At 38.0% G+C, this 27,469-nt stretch overlaps 3 protein-coding genes across 3 annotated transcripts in view; all 3 read left to right on the forward strand.

The window, feature by feature from the left end:
* The window catches only part of LOC127409606 (rho GTPase-activating protein 39-like), a 62,386-nt gene extending 54,769 nt beyond the window's left edge, over positions 1-7,617 (forward strand). Inside the window, exons 9-10 of the mRNA XM_051644286.1 lie at positions 1,439-1,608; positions 3,092-7,617. Of these exons, the coding sequence (XP_051500246.1) occupies positions 1,439-1,608; positions 3,092-3,286 (365 nt within the window). The 3' untranslated portion in view covers positions 3,287-7,617. The remainder of the gene's footprint in view (positions 1-1,438; positions 1,609-3,091) is intronic.
* Positions 7,618-8,602: 985 nt separating this feature from the next.
* LOC127409717 (GDP-L-fucose synthase-like) lies at positions 8,603-27,469 on the forward strand. Its single transcript, XM_051644469.1, has 10 exons — positions 8,603-8,689; positions 9,491-9,639; positions 16,304-16,418; positions 16,493-16,621; positions 21,636-21,709; positions 21,874-22,007; positions 22,321-22,452; positions 24,961-25,040; positions 26,850-26,949; positions 27,033-27,469. The coding sequence occupies exons 2-10, from the start codon at positions 9,491-9,493 to the stop codon at positions 27,086-27,088; spliced, it is 969 nt and encodes a 322-aa protein (XP_051500429.1). The 5' UTR covers positions 8,603-8,689; the 3' UTR covers positions 27,089-27,469.
* Positions 13,660-16,296, forward strand: LOC127409743 (uncharacterized). Its single transcript, XM_051644504.1, has 2 exons — positions 13,660-14,054; positions 14,213-16,296. Exons 1-2 carry the CDS (start codon positions 13,862-13,864, stop codon positions 14,620-14,622), a joined length of 603 nt encoding a protein of 200 aa, XP_051500464.1. The 5' UTR covers positions 13,660-13,861; the 3' UTR covers positions 14,623-16,296.

A 27,469-nucleotide genomic window follows, 5' to 3' on the forward strand; every position in this document is an offset into this window, starting at 1 on the left:
CGGTTCTGCCCAAATATTTTTGCCACAACTTTGGAGGTATGCTTGGGGTCATTGTCCATTTGGAAGACCCATTTGTGATCGAGCTTTAACTTCCTGGCTGATGTCTTGAGATGTTGCTTCAATAATGATCTATTTTGTGAAGTGCACCAGTCCCTCCTGCAGCAAAGCACCCCCACAACATGATGCTGCCACCCCCATGCTTCACGGTTGGGATGGTGTTCTTCAGCTTGCAAGCCTCACCCTTTTTCCTCCAAACAGTTCCATTTTTGTTTCATCAGACCAGAGGACATTTCTCCAAAAAGTAAGATCTTTGTCCCCATGTGCACTTTCAAACTGTAGTCTGGCTTTTTTATGGTGGTTTTGGAGCAGTGGATTCTTCCTTGCTGAGCAGCCTTTCAGGTTATGTCAATATAGGACTCATTTTACTGTGGATATAGATACTTGTCTACCTGTTTCCTCCCGCATCTTCACAAGGTCCTTTGCTGTTGTTCTGGGATTGATTTGCACTTTTCGCACCAAACTACGTTCATCTCTAGGATACAGAATGCGTCTCCTTCCTGAGCGGTATGATGGCTGTGTGGTCCCATGGTGTTTATACTTGCGTACTATTGTTTGTACAGATGAACGTGGTACCTTCAGGTGTTTGGAAATTGCTCCCAAAGATAAACCAAACTTGTGGAGGTCCACAGTTTTTTTTCTGAGGTCTGATTTCTTTTGATTTTCCCATCCTGTCAAGCAAAGAGGCACTGAGTTTGAAGGTAGGCCTTAAAATACATCCACAGGTGCACCTCCAATTCAGTACACCTCCTATCAGAAGCTAATTGTCTAAAGGCTTCACATCATTTTCTGGAATTTTCCAAGCTGCTTAAAGGCACAGTTAACTCAGTGTATGTAAACTTCTGACCCACTGGAATTGTGATATAGTCAATTTAAAGTGAAACAATCTGTCTGTAAACAATTGTTGGAAAAATTACTCATGTCATGCACAAAGCAGATGTCCTAAACGACTTGCCAAAACTATAGTTTGCTAATATTAAATCTGTGCAGTGGTTAAAAAAATTAGTTTTAATGACTTCAACCTAAGTGTATGTAAACTTCTGACTTGTTTTTGTTGAATAAAATTCTATGCCATTGTAGTCAGAGTAAAATTGACCAAATTAATGAATGTGACAAGATGAAATATTGTCAAAATAATGACTAAAATAAAAACTGTGAAAATTAACACTGATCACAGTAGTATTTATTATGTGCAAAGAGTCTTTCACATAGAGTCATTTTTTATGTGCTGTTTGATCAGGCAGTTTGTGAACAGTCCATGGCACACACACACAATGAGGAGTTGGGTTTCTATATTGTTGTGTCTGTGTTTTGACCAGCTGCTCGTCCTATTACAGACATCATATCACTTCTCTAACCTCAACTTTGTCTCTCTCTGTAGCATCTCTGTTGAAGCTGTGGTACAGGGAGCTGGAGGAGCCCGTGATTCCCCATGAATATTATGAACAGTGTATCATGAACTATGACAGTCCTGCAGCTGCTGTTAACGTCGTACTCAGTCTCCCTCACATCAACAAACTGGTGCTCTGCTACCTCATCCGATTCCTACAGGTCTGTCTTTCTGCCTTGCTGTCTATCTCTCATCCTGTCTGTCTGTCTGTCAGTGGCTCACGTGGTACCCTATGCAAGTTTAGACTTGAGCCGCCCACCATCCCACTCCACACAGTCAATCAATCAATAAATAAACAAATAAACGATGAATGTACTATATACCAATGTTAACTGTAATATAAAACATTTTATTATAATTTTTTATTTATTTTTATTTAATAGATTTTTTTATTGAGTTGTATTTTCCTTTATTGAATTTTATTTTATTTTATTTTATTTGTATTTTATTTTATTTAATTTTATTTTATTTTATTTTATTATTTTTTATTTAATTGTATTTTACTTTATTGAATTTATTTTATTTTATTATTTTTTATTTAATTGTATTTTACTTTATTGAATTTATTTTATTTTATTATTTTTTATTTAATTGTATTTTCCTTTATTGAATTTTCTTTTCTTTTTCAGAATTTTATTTTATTTTTTATTTTATTGAATTTTTATTTTTATTTTATTGAATGTTTTATTTTATTTTAACTTTTTTTAATTTAATTTTATTGTTTTGAATGTAATTTTATTTTATAGATGTGTATTTAATTTTATTTTATTTTTATGAATATCATTTTTACTTGATTAGATTTTATTTTATTGTATTGAATTTTATTTGTTTTATTTAGGTCTCGTTTTATTTTGTGATTTGACTAACTCTGCCTGTACAGTCTTCTAGCAGACCTAAAGACTACTTTAAAGCTATTTTTGTAGTAATATAGCCCAACTATCAAATGCTATTATGTATTTCTATTATAAATTCTGAACAATTTATCAATGCCACAAAAGCAGTGACTAATTAGGGTGACAATAAACAAATAGGGTGGCAACATGAAATTGAAATTCATAGGCTACTAAACAAAACATGCTAAATAGAACATTGAACATAAATTCATTTATACTAAATACAACTGATAAAACACAGTTTATATTAGTGAGCCGAATAAACGGCTGCAAATACCTAAATGTAGCTTTTAAAAAGAAGACACAATGACTTATACGCATTGGCTCAATACATTCTGTTGAAAAGACAAGAATAACTTTGTTTTGGAAGCTGGAAATAGCAGTAATACCATCCTCATCAATAAGCTTCACCAGCCAGGTTTTGTTGGTGAAAAGCATTGTCTATCAGGTGAATTTGGTTAACTTAATCCAAACCAACACTAACCACCAGCAAACACCAACATGGACCAGCATGCTGCTTCAGGCTGGTTACTGCTGGTTTGTTGCTGCTCTAATAGTAAAACTTTCTTGTGAAGCTGGTTAATCTAACCCAAATCATCACTAATCAGGTTCAGGCTGGTTTATGCTAGACTAGCTGCACCACCAGCATCCAAAACACACATTATGATGATCTTTTCAACAGGAAACTCACTATTCATGTGTTTAACTGTTTACTTTTGTCATCAAGCAACTTCTTTGTTTTTCACTGCAGGTTTTCGCTCAAGCCGCCAGCGTGTCTATGACTAAGATGGATGTGAGTAATCTGGCGATGGTGATGGCGCCCAACTGCCTGCGCTGTCAATCCGATGACCCGCGCGTCATCTTCGAGAACACACGCAAAGAAATGAGCTTCATCCGTGTATTAATCCAGCACCTCGATACCAGCTTCATGGACGGAGTGCTATAGCGAACAAACACACACACATTCAGACACTTTCTTACACACATTAATATTCACACCTTAACATTTGCACACGGTGGAAAAAAAACCGTTCGCCCACACATGAATCACCCAGCAAGCAACCTCGTTGAGCTCCCATAGTTTACACTCTTCCTGTATTGAACACTAAACATCATACACACTGCAGAAAATATTTTTCCTAATCAGTATATTCGTCTTGTTTTCCAGTATACAAGATACATATATTTGAGAAGCAAAACTGTATACGTTTTTTTTTATAAAGAATACATCTTGAATTAAGGTTTCTGTTGAAGCAAATAGTTTTTTTCTTGTTTTAAAGCTGAAAAAAATTCCCTCATATTCCATTGGTTGTACAAACAGATAGTCCCGCCCCCCCAACTCACGCCACTGGTCGAGTCAGTGTTGTTGTGTGGGGTTGGACAGGTCGTTCAAAACAAACAGACGAATATTTATAACACCACTGAGACACAGTGCTTACCAATTTCGAGAAAATTAACCTACAAATGGCTTACTTTTAGTTGTCTTTGCATAATAAGAGAAGACATTTCAACACCGAAAAAGTTACACACTTCAGCTTAAACCGTAAAACTCACAAAACTGTGTTATGTTTATGTTTAAAACGAGTAAAAAAAAATAATAAAAAAACACAATTTGCCATTTGGGAAAGAAAACTAAACTTAATTCAAGATTAATTAGAGATTATTTTAAACAGTTTTGCTTCTAAAGTACATTTACCTTGTTTTAAAAACCAAATGAAATCATCGTTCGAGCAGTTTTCTTTCCTGTGTTGACGTAATTTTCTATTGAATAGTTTAGGCGGGATGTATCAAAAGCCCCGCCCCTTTTCTCTAAATAGCCAGTAGGCTTTCGTTTAGTCACAGCTATGAACATGATTGCTGTTCGGCTGCAGGGGGAGGGGCATTCTCATTCTAGAGAGCATTTGATTGGACAAAAATATTTGCAGTGCAGGATGATGTCATCAGTACTTCGGTCAATTTTCTTGAAACAGAAACACTCAATTTTAAATGCGTATATCCGCTGGAAGTGAATTGCGCTGACTTGCAGGTGTACATTAGCATAAAGATGACCTGGAAAATGACAGAAATACTGATTCAGAAAATATTTTTTTTGCAGTGCATGCACACTGACATCAATATTCCCAAACCCACCAAAACTTCTAGGTCAACAAATCTTCAATCCCCTTTGATTTTTGAATGTTTCTGAGTGGATAAACAATCCGTCATTACATGATAGTGACTGTCCTACTTTGATTTTTTAGCGTGCATGTATGTATTGAATGTGTCCATTTCTGTTCTGTTTTTTAACTTGACTGGCTTGTAGAACAGTCTGTCTGATTTTACTGTATATGATTAATTTATTTGTTATTTATTTGAATAAGGGTTTTTAAGTATTGTAATGCCTTTTGAAATAGAAAACGCCAATCTTATGTCATATGCATTTATCTGTGTGTGTTTGTGTGAGAGAATGTATGTCTGTGTGTAACCGGTCCTGCTCAGCCTGCTCCGAGCGGGATTCGAACCGGGGTCTCCAGCATGGGAGGCGGGAGCGCAAATGATGAGGCTAAAGGCTACACCCTCTAGCATCAGTCGCTAGTGCACCTCATGGGGCCAGGGGAGTGAGGTTTACACACTGCACAGCTACCTACCAGCTGGCTACCGTTACGTGTGTGTGTGTGTGTGTGTGTGTGTGTGTGTGTGTGTGTGTGTGTGTGTGTGTGTGTGTGTGTGTGTGAGTGTGTGTTCACTTATCACCTGTCACATTCACTGCTAATTGTTTATAAACTATTGTGTATGTCTCACTGAAACAATACACACTATACAAATGCCCTCCATAGTAAACTACCTACATTAAAGCTGAAGTGTGTAATTTCTGGATGAGTTCCACAGAGTCACAGTCATACGTTTTTAGATAAACTCAACCTACAAATGATTTACATAAAACTGACTCATATTAAAGGTGCTGCAAGCGATTTCATCTGTTCTGCTTCCACGAGACTGAGCCGTTGGATTAGCCACGCCCACTTTTTCCAACATCCCGCACTACAAAGATAACAAATGATCTTTATTGAGACCAACACATGAAGAAATGATTGTCAAAACAACAGCAGCAAAACAGCGCCCTCAACTGACGACTGTTATGAACAACATGGCTTAAAAATGGCATTAAGCCTCAATAATTCGCTGCAACATACAAAATGATTGACAGGTCGAACGCATCATTGTCTGCGGCCCCTGGACACATATTTATTTGCAGTTTACAGAGTCTAGAGCTGTCACAGAGTCCAGTGAGATATCTTACAACACTTATTTTAGTAATATCTCTCAGGGAGTAGGAAAATGTTTTTGCGTACCTTTCCATAAAAAAATCGCTTACAGCACCTTTAAGCTTTTAACACTAAAAAAATTACACACTTCAGCTCGAAATGCTCATACTGTACACACAAGCCCCAAATTACAAGCATGCAAAAAAAACCCATTCACATGCACACACACTGATTTGGGTTGGTGCTTGTAATGATCTTTACCACACTGCCAAACACAGAATATTGATACTCTGTGCCCATTCCTGCCTTTAAGAGAGAGAGAGATTTACAGAGTAAAAGGGGTGGATCTCACAAGGAATGTGTCCAGGTCATATTTCACCCCAAAAACAAAAGAAAAATAAGAAATTATATTTTGCATAAAGTAAATGAAGGCTATTTATATGATTATTAGGATTTTTTCCATATTATGATAATGCGAGTTTGGGGTTGCAGTGTTTTTAATTGTCATAAAAATAATACATAATGCTTTTTTTTTTTATTTTTTATTAATGGTCCAAAAACAGGCTTTATTTTCTTTATGCAAATATATAGTTTCTTATCACGCAGCTCGCTGGAACACTCGATTCTGATTGGTAAATCACGCTATCCACTGGTCAACCAGGTATTGCGAGTCATCTTTCCTACTTCTTGTTTCATTCTGTGATCTCTACAAGCCAATAAAATTATTTTAACTCAAATCGATATTTCATGTTCATTTATTTATTTAGCATGTAGTCATGTATTAAGTGGGATAAAGAGCAATTAGACAGCCATTTTCGCAAAATAAACATCAACAGGTTCATCAAAACTCTGATGCGAGCCTCGGTTAGAGACTCCGCGATCTCTTTCTGCTTGCATATTAACTTGGGCCTAATTTCAATGCAAATCAATATATCATGTCTATACGTTTATTTATCTGGTATGTAGCTGTGTAATAAGCAGTGTTGGGTGTAATGCATTACTAAGTAATTAATTACTGTAAAAGTAAAGTAAGGGATTACTCTTAATTTTTCAGTAATTACAGTTACTTCTAATGTAATTGTGTTAAATACTGTAAAGATTATAGAACAATTCTATATAAAACAATAGTGGATTTATAATCGTCTAATGTTTAAATATATGTTTTCTAATTTAACTCCGCCCCTTTAAATTCTTTGGCCAGTTCATGAATAATTAATAATGTGATTTATTTGAAAGAATTAAAAGAACAGTTTCATGTCTATCCTTGTATTTTTCATCTGGTCGAGGTTGATCAGGGTTTTAGAAAGTAATTACTAATAAGTAATGCAGAGTAATTAGTACAGTAATCTAATTACACTGTAGAAGATGTAATTAGTAGTTAGTAATTAATTACTTTTTTTAGAGTAACTTACCCAACCTAGCGGAGCAATAATGACCTAATGTTTTGATTTTGGAGTGAAATATGACCTGGACATGTTCTTAACATGTTTTGTGAGATTTACTCAAATATATTTATTGGTTTGGCTTGTTCACCTCCGCACACACCGATCTGCCATGATCACCATATCCACGTCCTAATATGTACAGAACAATGTGTAAAAAAATACAAGTAAAAAAAGCTAAAACAAAATAACAGAATATATGAGATTTTAATATCCACAGATGTTTGGAGACATTTAGGTTCAGATCTCAAAAGTCAGCCATTAGCATAAAATTAGAGTTTTAAAGAAATATGACTATGGGTCTGATGGAAACATAAAAGAGTGAAAAAAGTCTTAAGAAGTTTGTGAGCCACTGTGACCAACGTCCTGAGACAAGCATACACACACACACATACACACACAACAACAAGCAGGATTCTGGGTAAATGTGATGTACTGCAGGGGTGTTTCTCTGCTGTGCTTTTGTCACAGGTTTACTCTCATGGTCTTACCGTATTTATTGAGACGTCAATAAACCATCTCCCTTTTGTTCTGAGGTCAAAGGTTACTCTGGACGTTATGGTCGAAATGAACATTGTTTATTAAACAGTTCAAAGGATTTGTTGACTGCTGTCATTTATTCTGCATCACACATGCACATGGTTATATGTACAAACAGATACAAAACATATTTATTACATTAAATTACATATACATGATCTCGGTATGATTTCTCTCCAAAGTGATATAGTGGTAGCACAAAAAGATAAGCATATATTAAATTAAAAAAAATACAAAAATCTTGAATCAAGTGATATATTTAATTTAAGAATATTTTTTTATTAATGTTTTTATATTTTTGATATTATTATGTTATTAATGTTGATTTATATTTACATTGTTGTTATGAATACAGATGGGCAAACAAAATAACTAATTGTAGTATATCAAACACGACATTAATACAAAAACATAGTACATGTGAAAAAATAATATTGATAAATATACTTTATAACGCTTAATAAAGTGGAAAATTCTAATATTTTTAAATAAAAACTTTAACAAACATAATTACAGCAGGAAGAAATTATAATAGCAATAATTAATATTTATAAATGATTATTATTACTATTTTTACATTTAACATCTCGTTAGGAAATCAGATAGTTAAATTAAATATTAAATATAATATCAAACTTTCTAACAGTTTTCTATAATAAAATTAACAAACATAATAACAACATGAAGTAATGATAATAACTGATGACTATTTATAAATGATTATTATTACTATTATTATTAATTTTAACAAATACTTTCATTAAATATTAAATATAATATAAAACTTTCTAACAGTTTTCTATAACAACTTTTAACAAACATAACAATGCTAAATATTAATAAATTATTATTATTTAGTTTAACAGCCTTAGATAAGTAGGTATAGCTATAGGCCGGATATCTCCAAATGGGGCGAAATCTCCAAAAGAGGGCGGGGTTACTACAAAACGGGCTTTCACCAACTCCAAAAGGGGGCGTCACTTCCACTCACTGTTAAGGATAGGGAGCGCAGTACTGCTCCAGTCCAGCAGAGGGAGCGCATGCGCAAACTCTCTCTGCTCTAACGTCACAGAACTAACAGTGAAAGAACCAGGAAGTGCGACACATCGCACCGGTGAGCAGGTACAGGAACTTCTAAAACTTTATCAAATATTCACCTAAAAACGCACGATTATTCATCTGATTTAACTGGTTTACTTTGTTTAGATTCTTTACACACATTTAAAGACACTTTTGCTCCAAGAAAATCTCATATTAATCTTACGTGAGCTCATAAAGAGTGTATAATGTAAATGTAAATTCATTCATTTGAGGTTAATCTGACTTTATAAATTATGTACTTTGTGAAAATGACGAAAAATATTACAAATATAATTCTAACATGTATTTATATATAATTGTATTAATGTTATTGATTTATTATATTTGTATGTATTGTAATAAATGTTTTATTTAGTAATAATAATGCTTAAATTATTTTAATATTATATTAAAAGTGTTAATATATAGATCCTGATTGTATCCTTTCGTCTTTTGGTCTTGTTCTAATGCATATATTGACACCTCACCAGTTTTGTGTTGTGTTTAAGGGCGCGTCACTGGTTTAACTTGATTTACTGAGTTTCAGCTTTCAGTAGTTTGTTGTAATCAGTAGGGAGAGGAAGTTTATATATATATATATATATATATATATATATATATATATATATAAGAGAGGAGCATTTGTTATATACTGTAGTTGGTAACTATCCATAAAATACAATTATTACTATAGTACAATGTCCAAAAACATAGTAATACCATGGTACTTTTTTTTGCATATTATCTTGCATTAAAGTCAAAATTGATTATAGATAAATAGATAAATTACAATCCTTCCTGTAGTTGTTATATAACTTCTCTCTCTATTTCTCTCTGTGTCAGATGGAGTGTCAGGCTGGAGCGATGCGTGTGTTGGTGACGGGTGGCAGTGGACTGGTGGGGCGAGCGATAGAGCGGGTGGTAAAGGATGAAGGAGGAGGAAAAGAAGGAGAGGAGTGGATATTTCTTTCCTCCAGAGATGCCAATCTCATGTAAGATGTTTTCTAACTATTACAGAAACTCTTAGAACATCAGTCACTCAGTGGTCTTGATTTGATCAATGAGCTGAACTCTGTCTGGAAATATCAAGGAATTTAACCCTTGTGTGTCAATTTAAAAAAGTTACTCAGAGGTACTCAGAGGACAAAAATGTCAATGTCAAAAAACTGCTATTATAATATTATATATTAATATTATTTTCCACTTTAAATTAGTTAAATATTTTAACCAACATCAGTCCTGATCATAACTACCAAATATTCATTCATTGTCAGGATTTTAACCCTTTAAATGCCAGTTTGTTTACATAAAGACACTGTTGTTTTTTAAACATACACTCTCTCACACACTCTCTCTCTCTCACACACACACACACACACACACACACTCACACACACACACTCACACACAAACACACACTAACACACACTCACACACAAACACACACACACACATTTCTCAATACACATTTACAAAACACACTCTGACATCCATACCAACACACCCACACAATTTTATCTGCATCATTTATTCAGTTGTTCTGCAGTGCTCTATAATACAGCAAACAGAGAATAGGGGAAAAGCTTGTATTTGCTCCATAGGCTAAACATGAGAAAAATGGCGCCATCTGGTGGAAAATATTAAGCATGTAAATTTTGAAGCCAGGGCTTTGGAATGAAAGCATAATATCACAGAATTCATGATTTTATGCTTTAATGGCACTGGGATCAAAATATACGTCATAAAAGCTGTCCAATCAGGTTGTGACTTTTTCCTGATGCCTTTTGTTTTGTATCGTTAGGTTCGGTGTTAAAAATGCCAGTGTGAACGCTAAGTGAACCAGAACTAAATGTATCATTTTCTTTTTTGGTCTGGACCAAGAGAACCGAACTACAAGTGTGAACACACCCTAAGTTATGACTTATCCTGTTCTGTAATGTAAAAGGTTTTCTGATCATACATGTTTGGTATCATTCAAGAGGTCTCAGTGCAACTGGTAAAACGGTCTCATTCACTTTCAGCAAAGTCAAATCACAAGTAAGATTTAAGAACTTAGTAAAATACTGTATTCTATCTGGGACATGCCCCTCCCAGATCTCTCACAGGAACCATATGCTGTATGCAGATTAGGTGCATTCTTTGTAAACATCAAACGACCTACTCAATCACAAGTTTAAAAGGTCTACTTACAACCCCATAAATTGTAAACCAAATCCTGAATAACATCAAACATCTGAAATAACAGTAGGATCGTTTGGTATTTAAGGAGAGATGGCAAAGGAGCTCGGGGAGTCTGTAGTCAGATATCCCACACAATTGCTGCATGTCGTTTTCTCTACCAGGTATGCAATTCTTATTTCTTATTAAATTTGACTTATTATTGTCTAATTTGAATTGATGAATGTATTATTTTGCCTGGTAAATAAATTGTTACATTTGAGTTTATTCTGACCTACTCTGAAATTATTGTCTTTAGTAGATTACGTTAAATCCATGTTTCCGGAAATCTACGACCAGGTTAGTAGCGGACTAAAGCTCAGTTCTGAGTGGAGCATGGGGCACACCGACTGAGACTCTAGAGCTCCGACTAACAGATTGGCATTAGTTCTAGTGTACTTCGAGTGTACAGGCTCGTTATTAAATTTCTGTTTAGGACAACATGAAGTTGTCGACCAAGCCTAAATAGGGTGAAGTCTAAACCTCTGGTTATTGTAATATTTTCTAGCTAAGTGTACATAGGAAACTATGGCATGATTATATAAAGCTAGTTTTAACTTGGGTATTGTTGGTCTATATTTGTAAAGTTTAGTGGTCATGACGTCTGTGTAGAAATAATGTTACTCTAATTAAGTGTCTACTATCTAAGGGGACTAAACAAAATATACAAATACTTTTAGATAAAAGAGCAAGCATGAGCAGCCATCTAATTAGTATTTAGTTAATTACCTCTGTCTAATGACCAATAATGACCAATACTGACGTGTTTGTGACCGTGAGATTCGCGTACATGGCCGGTGCGAGATTCTCTAAGCGACAGGAATCCGAATGAACGGGTGCAAATATGAAATAGAGTTAAATACGATGAACCAAATGTAATAATTTTTGGTTCCTGGGTAGTAAGTGTTATTTCTTAATTGCTTATGCCTCAAAAGTATAGAAAATGGCTATTATTCCCCACAAACTTTGCTTTTGTGACCAGGACAGTGATATTTTGAAATTCACCTTTTTTCCAGAACATTCCAGATAGATTCAGTGCTGAGTAAACTTGGAGTAACTTCTAGAACTTTCCAGTAATATACAGTGGTGTGAAAAAGTGTTTGCCCCCTTCCTGATTTCTTATTTTTTTGCATGTTTGTCACACTTAAATGTTTCAGATCATCAAACAAGTTTAAATATTAGTCAAAGATAACACAAGTAAACACAAAATGCAGTTTTTAAATGAAGGTTGTTATTATTAAGGGAAAACAAAATCCAAACCTACATGGCCCTGTGTGAAAAAGTGTTTGCCCCACCTGTTAAAACATAACTTAACTGTGGTTTATCACACCTGAGTTCAATTTCTCTAGCCACACCCAGGCCTGATTACTGCCACACCTGTTCTCAATCAAGAAATCACTTAAATAGGACCTGCCTGACAAAGTGAAGTAGACCAAAAGATCTTCAAAAGCTAGACATCATGCCGAGATCCAAAGAAATTCAGGAACAAATGAGAAAGAAAGTAATTGAGATCTATCAGTCTGGAAAAGGTTATAAAACCATTTCTAAAGCTTTGGGACTCCAGAGAACCACAGTGAGAGCCATTATCCACAAATGGCGAAAACATGGAACAGTGGTGAACCTTCCCAGGAGTGGCCGGCCGACCAAAATTACCCCAAGAGCGCAGCGACGACTCATCCAAGAGGTCACAAAAGACCCCACAACAACATCCAAAGAACTGCAGGCCTCACTTGCCTCAGTTAAGGTCAGTGTTCATGACTCCACCATAAGAAAGAGACTGGGCAAAAATGGCCTGCATGGCAGAGTTCCAAGACGAAAACCACTGCTGAGCAAAAAGAACATTAAGGCTCGTCTCATTTTTGCCAGAAAACATCTTGATGATCCCCGAGACTTTTGGGAAAATACTCTGTGGACTGATGAGACAAAAGTTGAACTTTTTGGAAGGTGCGTGTCCCATTACATCTGGCGTAAAAGTAACACCGCATTTCAGAAAAAGAACATCATACCAACAGTAAAATATGGTGATGGTAGTGTGATGGTCTGGGGCTGTTTTGCTGCTTCAGGACCTGGAAGACTTGCTGTGATAAATGGAACCATGAATTCTGCTGTCTACCAAAAAATCCTGAAGGAGAATGTCCGGCCATCTGTTCGTGACCTCAAGCTGAAGCGAACTTGGGTTCTGCAGCAGGACAATGATCCAAAACACACCAGCAAGTCCACCTCTGAATGGCTGAAGAAAAACAAAATGAAGACTTTGGAGTGGCCTAGTCAAAGTCCTGACCTGAATCCTATTGAGATGCTGTGGCATGATCTTAAAAAGGCAGTTCATGCTCGAAAACCCTCCAATGTGGCTGAATTACAACAATTCTGCAAAGATGAGTGGGCCAAAATTCCTCCACAGCGCTGTAAAAGACTCATTGCAAGTTATCGCAAACGCTTGATTGCAGTTGTTGCTGCTAAGGGTGGCCCAACCAGTTATTAGGTTTAGGGGGCAAACACTTTTTCACACAGGGCCATGTAGGTTTGGATTTTGTTTTCCCTTAATAATAACAATCTTCATTTAAAAACTGCATTTTGTGTTTACTTGTGTTATCTTTGACTAATATTTAAACTTGTTTGATGATCTGAAACATTTAAGTGTGACAAACATGCAAAAAACAATAAGAAATCAGGAAGGGGGCAAACACTTTTTCACACCACTGTAAATGGTAGTATAAATACTACTAGTGGAGTGGTGGTGGCATAGTGGGCTAAAGCACATAAGTGGTAATCAGAAGGTTGCTGGTTCGATCCCCAGAGCCACCACCATTGTGTCCTTGAGCAAGGCACTTAACTCCAGGTTGCTCCAGGGGGATTGTCCCTATAATAAGTGCACTGTAAGTTGCTTTGGATAAAAAGTATCTGCCAAATGCGTAAATGTAAATACAGGGGCCTTAAGCCCACCGGTTCAGTTTAGTTCCAGCTGCCTAAGTGGATACATATCTGCATTTTTCTGAGATGGCATCAAGAGGCTGCAAGCATCTGGCAGACGCATTTTGCTATGTCTGCAGCCAGTTTATCAAGACTCTGTGGAAGCATCTGCTAAGATGTGTGAGGCCTACATGGCATATTTCGGCATGCCTGTCAGGGATCAAGACAAACCCTGGGCACCTCATTTCACCTGCGAGCACTGCAAAAAAAACTCTGGAAGGTAAGATGGACAATTGTTGCTCGGAATTTTATGTTATAAAATTTGTTAATTTTAAATTGTTTTACAATTTTCAATGTAAAAATATCATAGATCATATGTGAAATGTTGCGAGAATCTCTTACACATTAGTCATGGGTGAAATAAATGTATTTTTGTAGGATGGTACAGAGGGGAAAAGAGAGCCATGAAGTTCGCTATCCCAAGAATTTTGCGGGAACCCACTGACCCCTCAAGCAACTGCTACTTCTGCGTGGTGGACCCTTCCAAACATCGGACTGGCAAGAATGCACCTGCTATCACGTATCCGGACCTTCCTTCATCCATCGCCCCGGTGCCACACTGCCATGAGCTCCCCGTACCCACTCCTCCGGAGAGAGAGCAGTCGTCTTTAGAAGAGAGCAGCAAGTCAGAGAGCGAGGAAGATTTTGTAGATCCAGATGACAATTTCAGAGGTGGAGCTGAGGAGAGAAACCCATACTACCCCAACCAAAAAGACCTCAACGACTTGATTAGAGATCTTGGTCTCACCAAGTCCAGTGCCGAGCTTTTGACGTCTAGGCTCAAGTAGTGGAACTTGTTGGATGAGAGTGTGCAAGTCGCAGATCAGAGGAAGCCTCACCAACCTTTTTCCGGCTTCTTCACCCGTCAAGATGGGCTCTGCTTCTGCCACAAAGTGACCAGTCTGTTTGAGGCAATCGGAATCGCCTGTAACCAGAATGAGTGGCGCCTCTTCATTGACAGCTCATCCAGGAGCCTCAAAGCTGTGCTGGTCCATAATGGTAACAAGTACCCGTCTCTTCCCTGGCTCACTCGGTGCACCTCAAAGAGGATTACAACTGCATCAAGACCTTGCTGGACGCCTTGAAATATGATGAGTACATTTGGTGGCTGATTCGTTTAAGTTAACGAAACAACTTAAACTCAATGCACACGATAAGACAGAACGCGCATGATACCGTCCTTGGGCCATTGGGTGGCCTCCCCCTTACAAACAGAATCCACATATGAGCATAAAAAGAGGTTTTTAACCACATAAGATATTTAGGCTTAATGTATTTTTTTCAGTGAAGTGTATTTTCTTTATTTATTTGTTTATAGTCAAAAGTAGTGAAAAAATCTGCCAGTGCTGAAGAAGTAATCCAAAGTATTTAGATTACATTACTGACCTTGAGTAATCCAACGGAATATGTTACAAATGACATTTTACAGCATGTATTCTGTAATCTGTAGCGGAATACTTTTTAAAAGTAACCTTCTCAACCCTGTTGTTTCATCTGTCATGTCTGTTTGTGATGTGTGTGTGTGTGTGTGTCTGTCTGTGTGTGACTGTATGTGTGTGTGTCCCAATGAGACACAAAATGTGTGTGAGAGAGTTTGGGAAAGAGGCTAAATGTAAGTGAAGTGTTTATAAGAAAAAAATCTAATTCATAGATGTACAAAAAATATCTACATAATATCATGTGTAAAGCCACGTTTGATGCCTGGGTCAAAATTGACCCGCGGATGCAAAAGAGGTAACAGGTTTTTTTTAAATGGTTATACCTCTTAAACTGTTTTATTAAAAAAATAAAGAATTTATTACATGTATTTTGATAGTCTTGACAGTCACAATGTTTGGTTCCCGTACTAAAATTATTATATACCGGGTCAAAAATGACCCGAACGCAATAGGAGGGTTACTCCATTAATATTCAGTATATATAATATAATAAAGTTTACATCAATATAATATTGATGTAAACTAATCAAGAATGTATGCATTTCTAATTGTTTTCAATACCGGTCAAAAATGACCCGAAGGACAAAAGGAGGGTGCCGTTACTTAAGACAATAGGAGGGTTAAATATGTTAGCTAATTTGATAATACCTTCAGCAGCCATTAAGACTGAAGTAGGGTAGGAGTTAGCAGTTTAACCATGTTTAAATACATTCTGCAAAATTGTGTAGATTTTCCAGCAAAATCAGCACAGAAGATGCCAAAAAGGACAGATTGTGTGTGTGGGCCGAGATTGATCTAAACACTATGATTCATCATTGCATTCATGCGCACAACGGACATGTTTGTGATTCGTTGTGAATGCTCAATGTTGCAAACTGGAATTGACACTTTTCATGATTAGTTCATTGCGGCAGCCGTAAATGTAATCTCAATAATTTTCTTTTGATTAATTGTGCAGCCCTATTTCTTTTGTGAATATAAATGTTCTTGTAAAGCTCAGCTCTAAAATACGTTACAATTGTTCTTTTAGGAGCGCTGAAGAGACACGAACACTTTTCCGGAAACATCGTCCGACACACGTCATTCATTTGGCTGCCATGGTGGGCGGACTCTTCAGAAACATGAGGCAGAACCTGGACTTCTGGGTAATTGTTAAGCTTATTAAATACACAGATGAATAACTGAACTGTTTGTTGACTCTGTTTGTTTGTTGTTTTAGAGGAATAATGTTTACATAAATGACAACGTGCTGCAGGCGGCTCATGAGTTCGGGGTGGTGAAGGTCGTTTCCTGTTTGTCCACATGTATTTTCCCAGACAAAACCACCTACCCCATAGATGAGAGCATGGTAAAACACTCTCACACAAACACACACACACACACACACACACACACACACACACTCACACACACACACACAAACACACTCTCACAATAACAACAACCAGTGACGTCACCACGACGCTTGTGCCAGGCTATGTGCACCTTGAGGCCACATGACGTGTCGAAAGCCTGCTGGCAGGAGGTCACGGGGCAGACCCAGGTGCCATGGGTCGACTGGCTGATCGACCACCTGTGCCAACTTTCTGTGCTTTAGCCACCCGACACTCCGCTCGATGTTGTGAGCGTTGCTCCTCTGCCCTCCGTTGTTGTTGGAGGGCGACTGCCTCCAACTGCCCAGTAGTGTCCATCACGAGCCTCCTCCACAGAGGCCGATCTTGACACCGCTGGTACCAGTCAGCGGCATGTCCACTCAGCTCCAGATCCTCCTGTACCACATCACTCCATCTCCTCTCTAACCTGTGCTGCACCCATTTAGCCCCCTCAATCCGTCCGAACAAAAGCTGTTTAGGCATGCGGTGGCTGGGCATGCAGGCTACATGGCCCAGCCAACGCAGCCTTGCCTGCCGGAGGAGCTCACCAGACCGTACATCTATTGAAGGCTTCACGCACTACGTGGTCAAAATAGATGTTAAATAATGTGGGAGCAAGAGGACATCCCTGTCGCACCCCAAGGTGTACAGGGAATGGCTCTGACTCCCAGCCACGTAATTTTACCCAGGCCCGCTCACCATCATGAAGGTCCTTAATGATCGTGAGCAGAGGGTCAGGGACTTCAAAAGCACGAAGAACAACCCAGAGCCCAGGCCTACTGGTGGTATCATAGGCCTTGACCAGGTCAATAAAGCAGAGATGTAGGTCTTGTTGGAATTACCTACACCTCTGCTGTAGCAGATGGACAGAAAATATGGAATCCGTGCAGGACCGCCCTTTCTTGAAACCGCACTGGGGCTCCGCAAGCCTCCCCTCAGCGTGTCTAGCGAGGCGATATTGAATAATCCTTGCCAGGACCTTTCCCGGCACACTGAGATGTGAGATGCCCCTGTAGTTGTTACAGTCTTTGCGGTCCCTTTTCTTAAAGAGGGGGACCACCAAGGCATCCTTCCAATCCTGCGGAACCCATCCAGTGGTCCAGACTGTTGTTATGATGTCATGTAGGGCAGTCTGTGCACAAATGCCACCCTCCCTCAGCATTTCGCCTGGGAGATCATCTCTGCCTTTCCCGGTCTCGGACTCTGGATCGCCTTCAGTACTTCCTCAACTGATGGCACCCCAGCCAACCACTCACAGGGGGTGACTTCTTCCTCCAGTTTTGTGACTTCCTCCCCACTTTGTCCCACGTTGTTTTCCTGGCTGAGGGATTTCCCCTCCCACAGGACCTCACAGAAATGCTCAGCAAATCTGCAAACCTGTTCTTGGGGGTCGGAGATTGGATCACCGTTCTTTCCCCTAATGATGGTAATAGGTGTCGCGCTGCAGGTTACTTTTTTGATGTAATTAAAGAGCGATTTTGTGATCACGGGCCGCTGAGTCAGACTCCATCTCCTCAGTAACCCGCGACCACCACCCATCCTTGCAGCACCTCACGGCTCTCCGAACCTCCGAGTGAAGGCTGCGGTAAGCCTCCTCATTCTCCGACGTGCGACACACACACACACAATCTCACACGCAAACACACACACAAACACACACACACTCTTACACGCAAACACACACACAAACACACACACACTCACTCTTTCTCTCACACACACACACACACACACTCACTCTCTCTCACACACACACACACACACACACACTCACTCTCTCTCTCTCTCTCACACACACACACACACACACACTCACTCTCTCTCTCTCACACACACACACTCACTCTCTCTCTCTCTCTCTCTCACACACACACACGCACTCTCACACACACTCTCACACACACTCACACACACACTCTCACATAAACACAAACACACACACACACTCTCATACACACTCTCACACACACACAAACACACACACACACTCACTCACACACACACTCTCTCACAAACACTCTCTCACACACACACACACACACACACACACAGTTGTTGTATTGTTAAATGTTAAATATTAGTCTGTTTGCTATAGAAGCTGCATACCGTCTCGGAATAAAACAATTAAAAATACTTTTTATCTCACAGTTCTGACTTTATTTCATGCAATTGCAGACTTACCTTTTTTTTTTTTTTATTCCATGGCGGGATCAAGGCACCATATATTTGCGAGATAAAGTTTAAAAACCTTGCAATTGCGGATTTTCATCTCACAATTGTAATTTCGACTTTGTATCTCTCAATTTCGACTTTATTTCTTGCAGTTGCTTAATATATCATAAACTAAATTGTGATTTTTTATTTCTCGGAATTACGAGAAATAAAGTCGCAATTGCAACTATTTCTCACAATTGCGCCTTTATATCTTGCAATTTCCAATTTTATTTCTCGCAATGTTGATATAATTGTGATATAAACTAAATTGCAGGTTTATATATCTGTAGTTCAAGAAATAAAGTCACAATTGTGAGATATTTAGCAGTTTCGGATTATTTCTTGGAATTTCTGCCTTTATATCTGAACATTTTTACTTTATTTCTTGCAGTTGCGTGATAAATTATAAACTGAAATGCGAGTTTATATCTTGAAATTACGTGAAATAAATTCGCAGTTGTAAGATATTAAGTCGCAATTGTAGCGTATTTCTCACAATTGTTTCTTTATATCTTGCAATTTCCGATTTTATTTCTCGTAATTTTGATATAATTGTGATAAACTAAATGGCGAGTTTATATCTCAGTAGTATGAGAAATAAAGTTGCAATTGTGAGATATTTTGCAGTTTCTGGTTATTTCTCGCAATTTCAACTTTATATTTATCAATTTTGACTTTCTTTTGGTTGCGTGATATATTATACAGTTGTACTCAAAAGTTTGCATACCCTTGGAGAATTGGTAATATATGCACCATTTTTAAAGAAAACATGAGTGAGAAGGCAAAACACATTTCTTTTATTTCTTATGGGATTCATATTCAACTGTAGGTTATAACAGAATGGCACAATCATAAAACAAAACATGGCATCAAAGAAAAAACTGAAATGACCCCTGTTCAAAAGTCTGTATACCCTTAGTTCTTAATACTGTGTGTTGCCCCCTTTAGCATCAATGACAGCGTGCAGTCTTTTGTAATAGTTGTCTATGAGGCCCCAAATTCTTGCATGTGGTATAGCTGCCCATTCGTCTTGGCAGAATGCCTCCAGGTCATGCAAAGTCTTTGGTCGTCTTGCATGAACCGCACGTTTGAGATCTCCCCAGAGTGGCTCGATGATATTAAGGTCAGGAGACTGTGATGGCCACTCCAGAACCTTCACCTTTTTCTGCTGTAACCACTGGAGGGTCAACTTGGCCTTGTGCTTAGGGTCATTGTTGCGCTGGAAAGTCCAAGAGCATCCCATGCGCAGCTTTCGTGCAGAAGAATGCAAATTGTCTGCCAGTATTTTCTGATAACATGCTGCATTCATCTTGTCATCAATTTTCACAAGATTCCCCGTGCCTTTAGAGCTCACACACCCCCAAAACATCAGTGAGCCACCACCATGCTTCACAGTGGGGATGGTATTCTTTTCACTATAGGCCTTGTTGACCCCTCTCCAAACATAGCGCTTATGGTTGTGACCATAACGCTCTATTTTGGTCTCGTCACTCCAAATTACAGTGTGCCAGAAGCTGTGAGACATGTCAAGGTGGTGTCGGGCATGTTGTAACCGGGCTTTTTTGTGGCATTGGCGCAGTAAAGGCTTCTTTCTGGCAACTCAACCATGCAGCTCATTTTTGTTCAAGTATCGTCATATTGTGCTCCTTGAAACAACCACACCGTCTTTTTCCAGAGCAGCCTGTATTTCTCCTGAGGTTACCTGTGGGTTTTTCTTTGTATCCCGAACAATTCTTCTGGCAGTTGTGGCTGAAATCTTTCTTGGTCTACCTGACCTTGGCTTGGTATCAAGAGATCCCTGAATTTTCCACTTCTTAATAAGTGATTGAACAGTACTGACTGGCATTTTCAAGGCTTTGGATATCTTTTTATATCCTTTTCCATCTTTATAAAGTCCCATTACCTTGTTACGCAGGTCTTTTGACAGTTCTTTTCTGCTCCCCATGGCTCAGTATCTAGCCTGCTCAGTGCATCCACGTGAGAGCTAACAAACTCATTGACTATTTATACACAGGCACTAATAACAATTTAAAAAGCCACAGGTGTGGGAAATTAACCTTTAATTGCCATTTAAACCTGTGTGTGTCACCTTGTGTGTCTGTAACAAGGCCAAACATTCAAGGGTATGTAAACTTTTGATCAGGGCCATTTGGGTGATTTCTGTTATCATTATGATTTAAAAAGGAGCCAAACAACTATGTGATAATAAATGGCTTCATATGATCACTATCCTTAAATAAAAGACACTGTTTTTGCATGATCAGTCATATTTTCAAAATCAATGCCAAAATTTCACAATTTCTGCCAGGGTGTGCAAACTTTTGAGCACAACTGTACATTATAATAATATTTTACGTCACAATTCCAACTTTTATTTCCCACATTTCTGCCTTTTATAACTCGCAATTTTGACTTTATATCCCGCAATTTTTACTTTATTTCTTGCAGTTGCGTGATAAATTATAAACTAAAATGCGAGTTTATATCTTGAAATTAAGCTAAAGAAATTCACAATTGTGAGATATTAAGTCACAATTGCAATTGTGCAAAATCGCAATTTTGATATAATTGTGATATAAAATAAATTGCAATTTGTGAGTTTATATCTCAGTAGTATGAGAAATAGTCACAATTGTGAGATATTAAGTCAGACTTGCCTTTTTTTATTTTCTAATTACTTGGCAGCATCAAGGCACCATAGTTTGCAATGTCCATAATTTATTTTTGTGACTTAGTGACTACATCTACAAACATTTTTTTCCCTCTGTGTCTCAGATCCACAACGGTCCTCCGCATGAGTCTAATTTTGGTTATGCGTATGCTAAACGCATGATAGATGTCCACAACAGGTCAGATCACTCTCTTTGGGACATGTCATGTGTTTTGGTCATGAGATTTTTGACATTATTGACATTATTTCTTGAAAGTGTTTTAGTAGAGTATGTGATGTATTTTCATGATGTTTGTTTTTAGAAACGTCAGAAATTAATATGTATGTCTTTCTGTATATTAGGGCATGTTTTCAGCAGTATGGTCATCGGTACACAGCTGTGATCCCCACAAACGTCTTTGGCCCCCACGATAACTTCAACATTGATGACGGTCACGTGCTGCCAGGATTGATACACAAGACTTACCTGGCAAAGAGTGAGACATGTTTACCACAGATAAACATTTCTGGAAGAATCTCGTGAAGAGCATGTCTGTGTCAGATTTCACCCTTACATCTAAAGAAATTTTGCATTAAGAAAATGAAGCCTATAGACTGACTATTAAGCTTGTTTGCATTGTGACATTATTTTCATGACAATTAAAGCACATTTTCATTCAAATTCTCTTTACTGTAGTGCAAAACGCAGGGTTCCCTAGGTAATTCGAAAGATTATGTTTTCAGAGCTACTCACATGTTAATTGTGTATTTTTCTGTGTGTGTGTGTGTGTGTGTGTGTGTGTGTTGAAGAGGAAGGTAAATCTCTTGAGGTTTGGGGTTCTGGTCGGCCTCTGCGGCAGTTCATCTATTCTCTGGATCTGGCTCGTCTGTTTCTCTGGGTTCTGAGGGAGTATGACGAGGTGGAGCCCATCATACTGTCGGGTACTCACTACTCATTTCCTGTCTGTTTCAGCAGAAGTTGTAAAGCCCAAGATCACTTTCAAAACACTGAAACAAGATACATGTCTTTGTCATTGTTATAGCACCACCAAGAGGCCGAGCCCAGCCGAAATTGGCATGTGACCTCAGATTGAGCCATTACATATGTGTACCAAATTTTGAGAAAATAGCTCATTGCGTTCAAACGTTATAGCCATGTAAGGAAAAATGGCAGGGTATCTGCGGGTCATTAAAAAGTATTAAAAGGTATTAAATCAATTTGGTGAAAAATAAGGCCACTCAAAAGTATTAAAAAGTCTTAAATTGCAATACCCAAGGTATACATTTTTTTTTGTTTGAACATTTCCCTCCTTGGGCCGTAAGGTTGAATGAAAACCGTTCATGCCTCGCAGATAGCAGAGGATAGAGTGGGTATGCAATTTTCACGTGTACGTTCAGTGTATATATGCGCTGATCCTGTAAGTGCTGCTCCGGGGCTCGAGATATTCCCCATTCAATTTCTCCATTGTCATTTCAACATTAACATACTGGGCGATTACATGAGAGAAGACACATTTCACGAAGTTGTACCGTATCTTTCAACATAGCCTCAGAGGTTTATTCATGCTATAAGTTGGAGAGAGAGAGTGTTGTTCCCCGTTCTGTTTCAATGGCCAGCTACCGCAATCTGTCACGCACCATTAAAGAGGAACTTTTTGGGGGGGGGGGGTTTTGTTTTTGATTTTCTCCCCTTTTCTCCCCAATTTGGAATGCCCAATTCCCAATGCGCTCTAAGTCCTTGTGGTGGCGTAGTGACTCGCCTCAATCCAGGTGGCGGAGGAGGAATCTCAGTTGCCTCCACGTCTGAGACCGTCAATCGTGTGGCTTGTTGAGCGCGTTTCCGCGGAGATGTAACGCGTGTGGAGGCTTCACGCTATTCTCCGTGGCATCCACGCACAACTCACCACACGCCCTACTGAGAGCGAGAACCACATTATAGCAATCACGAGGAGGTTACCCCATGTGACTCTACTCTACCTAGCAACCGGGCCAATTTGGTTGCTTAGGAGACCTGGCTGGAGTCACTCAGCACGGCCTGGATTCGAACACGCGACTCCAGGGGTTGTAGTCAGCGTCAATACTCACTGAGCTACCCAGGACCCCTAATCAATGTAAACCTTTAAAAATACACGGCCATTTACGCCAAAATAAAGGCTTCAAGTGAAGGTGAAGTAAATACTACAGAAATATATTACTATGATATAAAACAATTCTCCTCAAAATTATAATAATAAAATGTTATATTATAATAATAAACTTGAAAGGAACCCACGATGATAATATTATTAATAATATAATAAAATAATATTCAAATGGGTTCCAAAAAAGTGAGTGAATTGTACTTTACATTTTGCACATACTGTTAATTCACAAAAATGTACACAAAATATACAGTATGTTGGTAAATACTGCTTTTTATAAAGCCAAAAGTGTTGTGTTGGTGCAAATAAATAAACAGTGACTGATTCATTGCAGGCTGAAGTTATGTGGTGTCTCAGAACAGTGGTAATACTCTTTCAGGTTGAACGAAGATATTTGCCAGCTTTTTCAAACAGTGTTCCCCAATATAGCTCAAATAGAGCTCAGATAAAGCAAAATGTTTCACGTGTGGTATGACAGCATATATAATTTGATTTGGTCTAGTTCAAGGAGAAGCTTGTTGGTAGTGTCAGTAATGCAGGGCCATTTGTGCTCATGATTGACGAGAGCCTCAGTGAGTGCACTAAAAAACAAAAACAAATGGATGTTTATGTAAGATTTTTGGAGTGACGTCCATTCGAGGTACCTTGTGTATAGTAATGAACATAAGCATAAGTAATGGACTTTAATAACTACTGTAGATGTCTGCGTAAAAATATACACAGTAAGCATACAGCATCGAACCATCCCTTTACTCTCGCATTAGCAACGTGTCATTTTAATTCATGTGAATTCATGTTGCATCTAGTGGTGGGTAAATATATGCATTAACCCCGATAGTGATTGAAGTAACGAGCAAGTCTTTATATTTTTGAAAAGGGTATTAAAAAGGATTAAATTGGATGAGCTGACACCTACAGATACCCTGAATGGCCATGGCCAGCCAAAAGTAGTGGTCGTGGCCATTTTTACTTAAATGGCTATAATGTTTGAATGCAATGAGCTATTTTCACAAAATTTGGTACACTTATGCAATCGCTCAATCTGAGGTCACATGCCAATTTTGGCGGGGCTTGGCCTCTTGGTGGCGCTATAACAATGAGAAATATATTGTTGATCAAGAGGTTTTTGATAATAATTGATACTGGGACTCGGGCAAACAGCAAAGTCTTTGGTAGGTTTTTGCAAAAAATCCAATATGGCTGACATTTCTTAATGGTGGAAATGAAATCAGAAAATATATATTTTGTTTTTCTTGAGCAAAGGATTCCAATAATAGTCTTGAGTCTGTCTCTCTTCTGTTCTTTCCAGTTGGAGAAGAGGATGAGGTGTCGATAAAAGAAGCTGCAGACGCTGTGGTTGAAGCACTGGAGTTCAAAGGTCAAGTGATTGTATCCTTTTACACAAAAACAGTGGACTGACGACACTGAACTCAACTTTACTCTCATGGTGATCTTATGGCATCTTATATTTTATACTCAATATTTAATGTTAATCCTGTTAGTGACGACAGTAAGGTTTTACATAGTGTTTTGGTTTTACTTTTAAAAAAAAATTCCTACTATTCTACTATTTTTGATTGAAGAGCTAAATAGAATTTAACATCAAGAACGTTTGTTAAATAAAATAATGGATGGATGGTATTTAGCAAAAACTAAGATTTTAAATATATCTGCACTAACACTAGCAAAAGTTGCCTTACTATGGGCATTAATGTGTGATTCTGAGAAAATTCTGTCATTTATTTAACCTCATATTGTCCCAAACCCATACGACTTTCTTTCTTCTGTAAAACACAATAGGTAATCCCAGGAGATCAGCAGTTACACGAATACTCAAACCAGCCCGTCTGGCACCAATAATCATCCAAGCGATTATCTAATCAGCCAATCGTGTGTCAGCAGTGCAGTGCATAAAATCATGCAGATACGGGTCAGGCGCTTCAGTTAATGTTCACATCAACCATCAGAATGGGGAAAACATGTGTGTCTCAAATCTCAGGGATTTGGACCATGGCATGTTTGTTGGTGCCAGATGGGCTGGTTTGAGTATTTCTGGGATTTTCACACACAACAGTCTCTAGAATTTACTCAGAATGGTGCCAAAAACAAAAAAACATCCAGTGAGCGGCAGTTCTGTGGACGGAAACGCCTTGTTGATGAGAGAGGTCAACAGAGAATGGCCAGAATGGTTTGAACTGAAAAGTCTACGGTAACTCAGATAACCACTCTGTACAACTGTGATGAGAAGAATAGCGTGTCCGAATGCTATTCTGAGATGCGGGTTGGCGTTGTTTTGGCGCAATATTAGGCAGGTGGATTTAATGTTGTGGCTGATCGGTGTTTATATATATATATATATATATATATATATATATATATATATATATATATATATATCTTTTTACTATTATCCACATGGTCTGAAGTTGGAGACACAATGTATGTGCTGACAAGGCACGTTTCTATATAGTAGCATTTTTCTTTTCATGCCCTCACTTCAATTTAGAACACTTTATTATCTAATCAAAATGACAAAATATGCATTGAACTGAGGATAAAAATATGGATGAATATTATAAATGATTACAGATTTAGATACAGCAACTACGAGCTGTCAGTGATTGTTTTTATTTTTGCCGATAACCAATAGTTCCAAAGAGCAACCATCGGCACCGATTAATAGGTAAAACCGATATATCGTTCTAGCTCTAGATCTCATGTCCTGGAGGCTTTTTCTCATAATGGGGACTTGGGGCTGTCAAGCTCGGAAAATGTACAATAAAAAACAACAACAAAAATCCCTACAAGTTGTCTGATTAATTCCACATTCTGAAGTCATATAGAAAAGGCGCGCGCTTTCAGATATGGTGCATCAAGGCGTGCTCTGTTTAACATTGATGATATCAAATGTCATTGGTTCTCACAGGTCTCGTCTTTGACATCAAACAATAGTGATAGCGAGATTTCAGAGTTGCAGCTGAGTGGAACATTTTCTGTCAATAACAACATTAAATTTCAGTCTGCTCTTTGTACAAAGTATGGGCTACTTTTATGATACTTTTATGGTGCTTTTATCATGCTTGACAGTACAAGTCACCATCTGTAAGAAAGTCTTAACATGAGGGTGAGTAAATGATGACAGAATATTCATCTTTGCATGAACGTCATTTCTGTTGAACCTTAACTTCCTGCTCTCAGTTTGACACTAGTAAAGCAGACGGTCAGTTCAAGAAAACCGCCAGCAACACCAAACTACGTCAATACCTCCCAGACTTCAAGTTCACACCATTCAGAACAGGTAAGCGCCTGCTAATGAAAGCTGGCAGATCAGATGTTGGCAAAACAAAACATGAATATTCATAAACTCCTTTCATTTTTCAGCCATCAAGGAGTCGTGTGATTGGTTTGTGGCCAATTATGACACCGCTCGGAAATGAAGATCCTCTCGTCTCATTGGCTGTTGGGACGTTCTGAGTCGTAGCATTATTTCAGGATTGTATTCTGCTGGAAACTTTACATTTGGTTGCTCAAACAGTTTGAATAGGTTAACGCCTTTATGCATTTTTACAAATACAAAACCAATAAAAACTGTTGTTAAAGCTCTCTTTTCATGTTTATTTAGAACTTTTCTTAAAAGCGTTCATTTTATGTGTGCTCTGTACTGTTGTTACTGTTACTGTTCTGTCAATCAGGGTATTTTCTGATAAGATGTACAGGTGCATCTCAATAAATTAGAATGTCGTGGAAAAGTTCATTTATTTCAGTAATTCAACTCAAATTGTGAAACTCGTGTATTAAATAAATTCAATGCACACAGA

The sequence above is a fragment of the Myxocyprinus asiaticus genome, chromosome 19, assembly GCF_019703515.2.
Source record: "Myxocyprinus asiaticus isolate MX2 ecotype Aquarium Trade chromosome 19, UBuf_Myxa_2, whole genome shotgun sequence".
NCBI classification, from domain to species: domain Eukaryota; kingdom Metazoa; phylum Chordata; class Actinopteri; order Cypriniformes; family Catostomidae; genus Myxocyprinus; species Myxocyprinus asiaticus.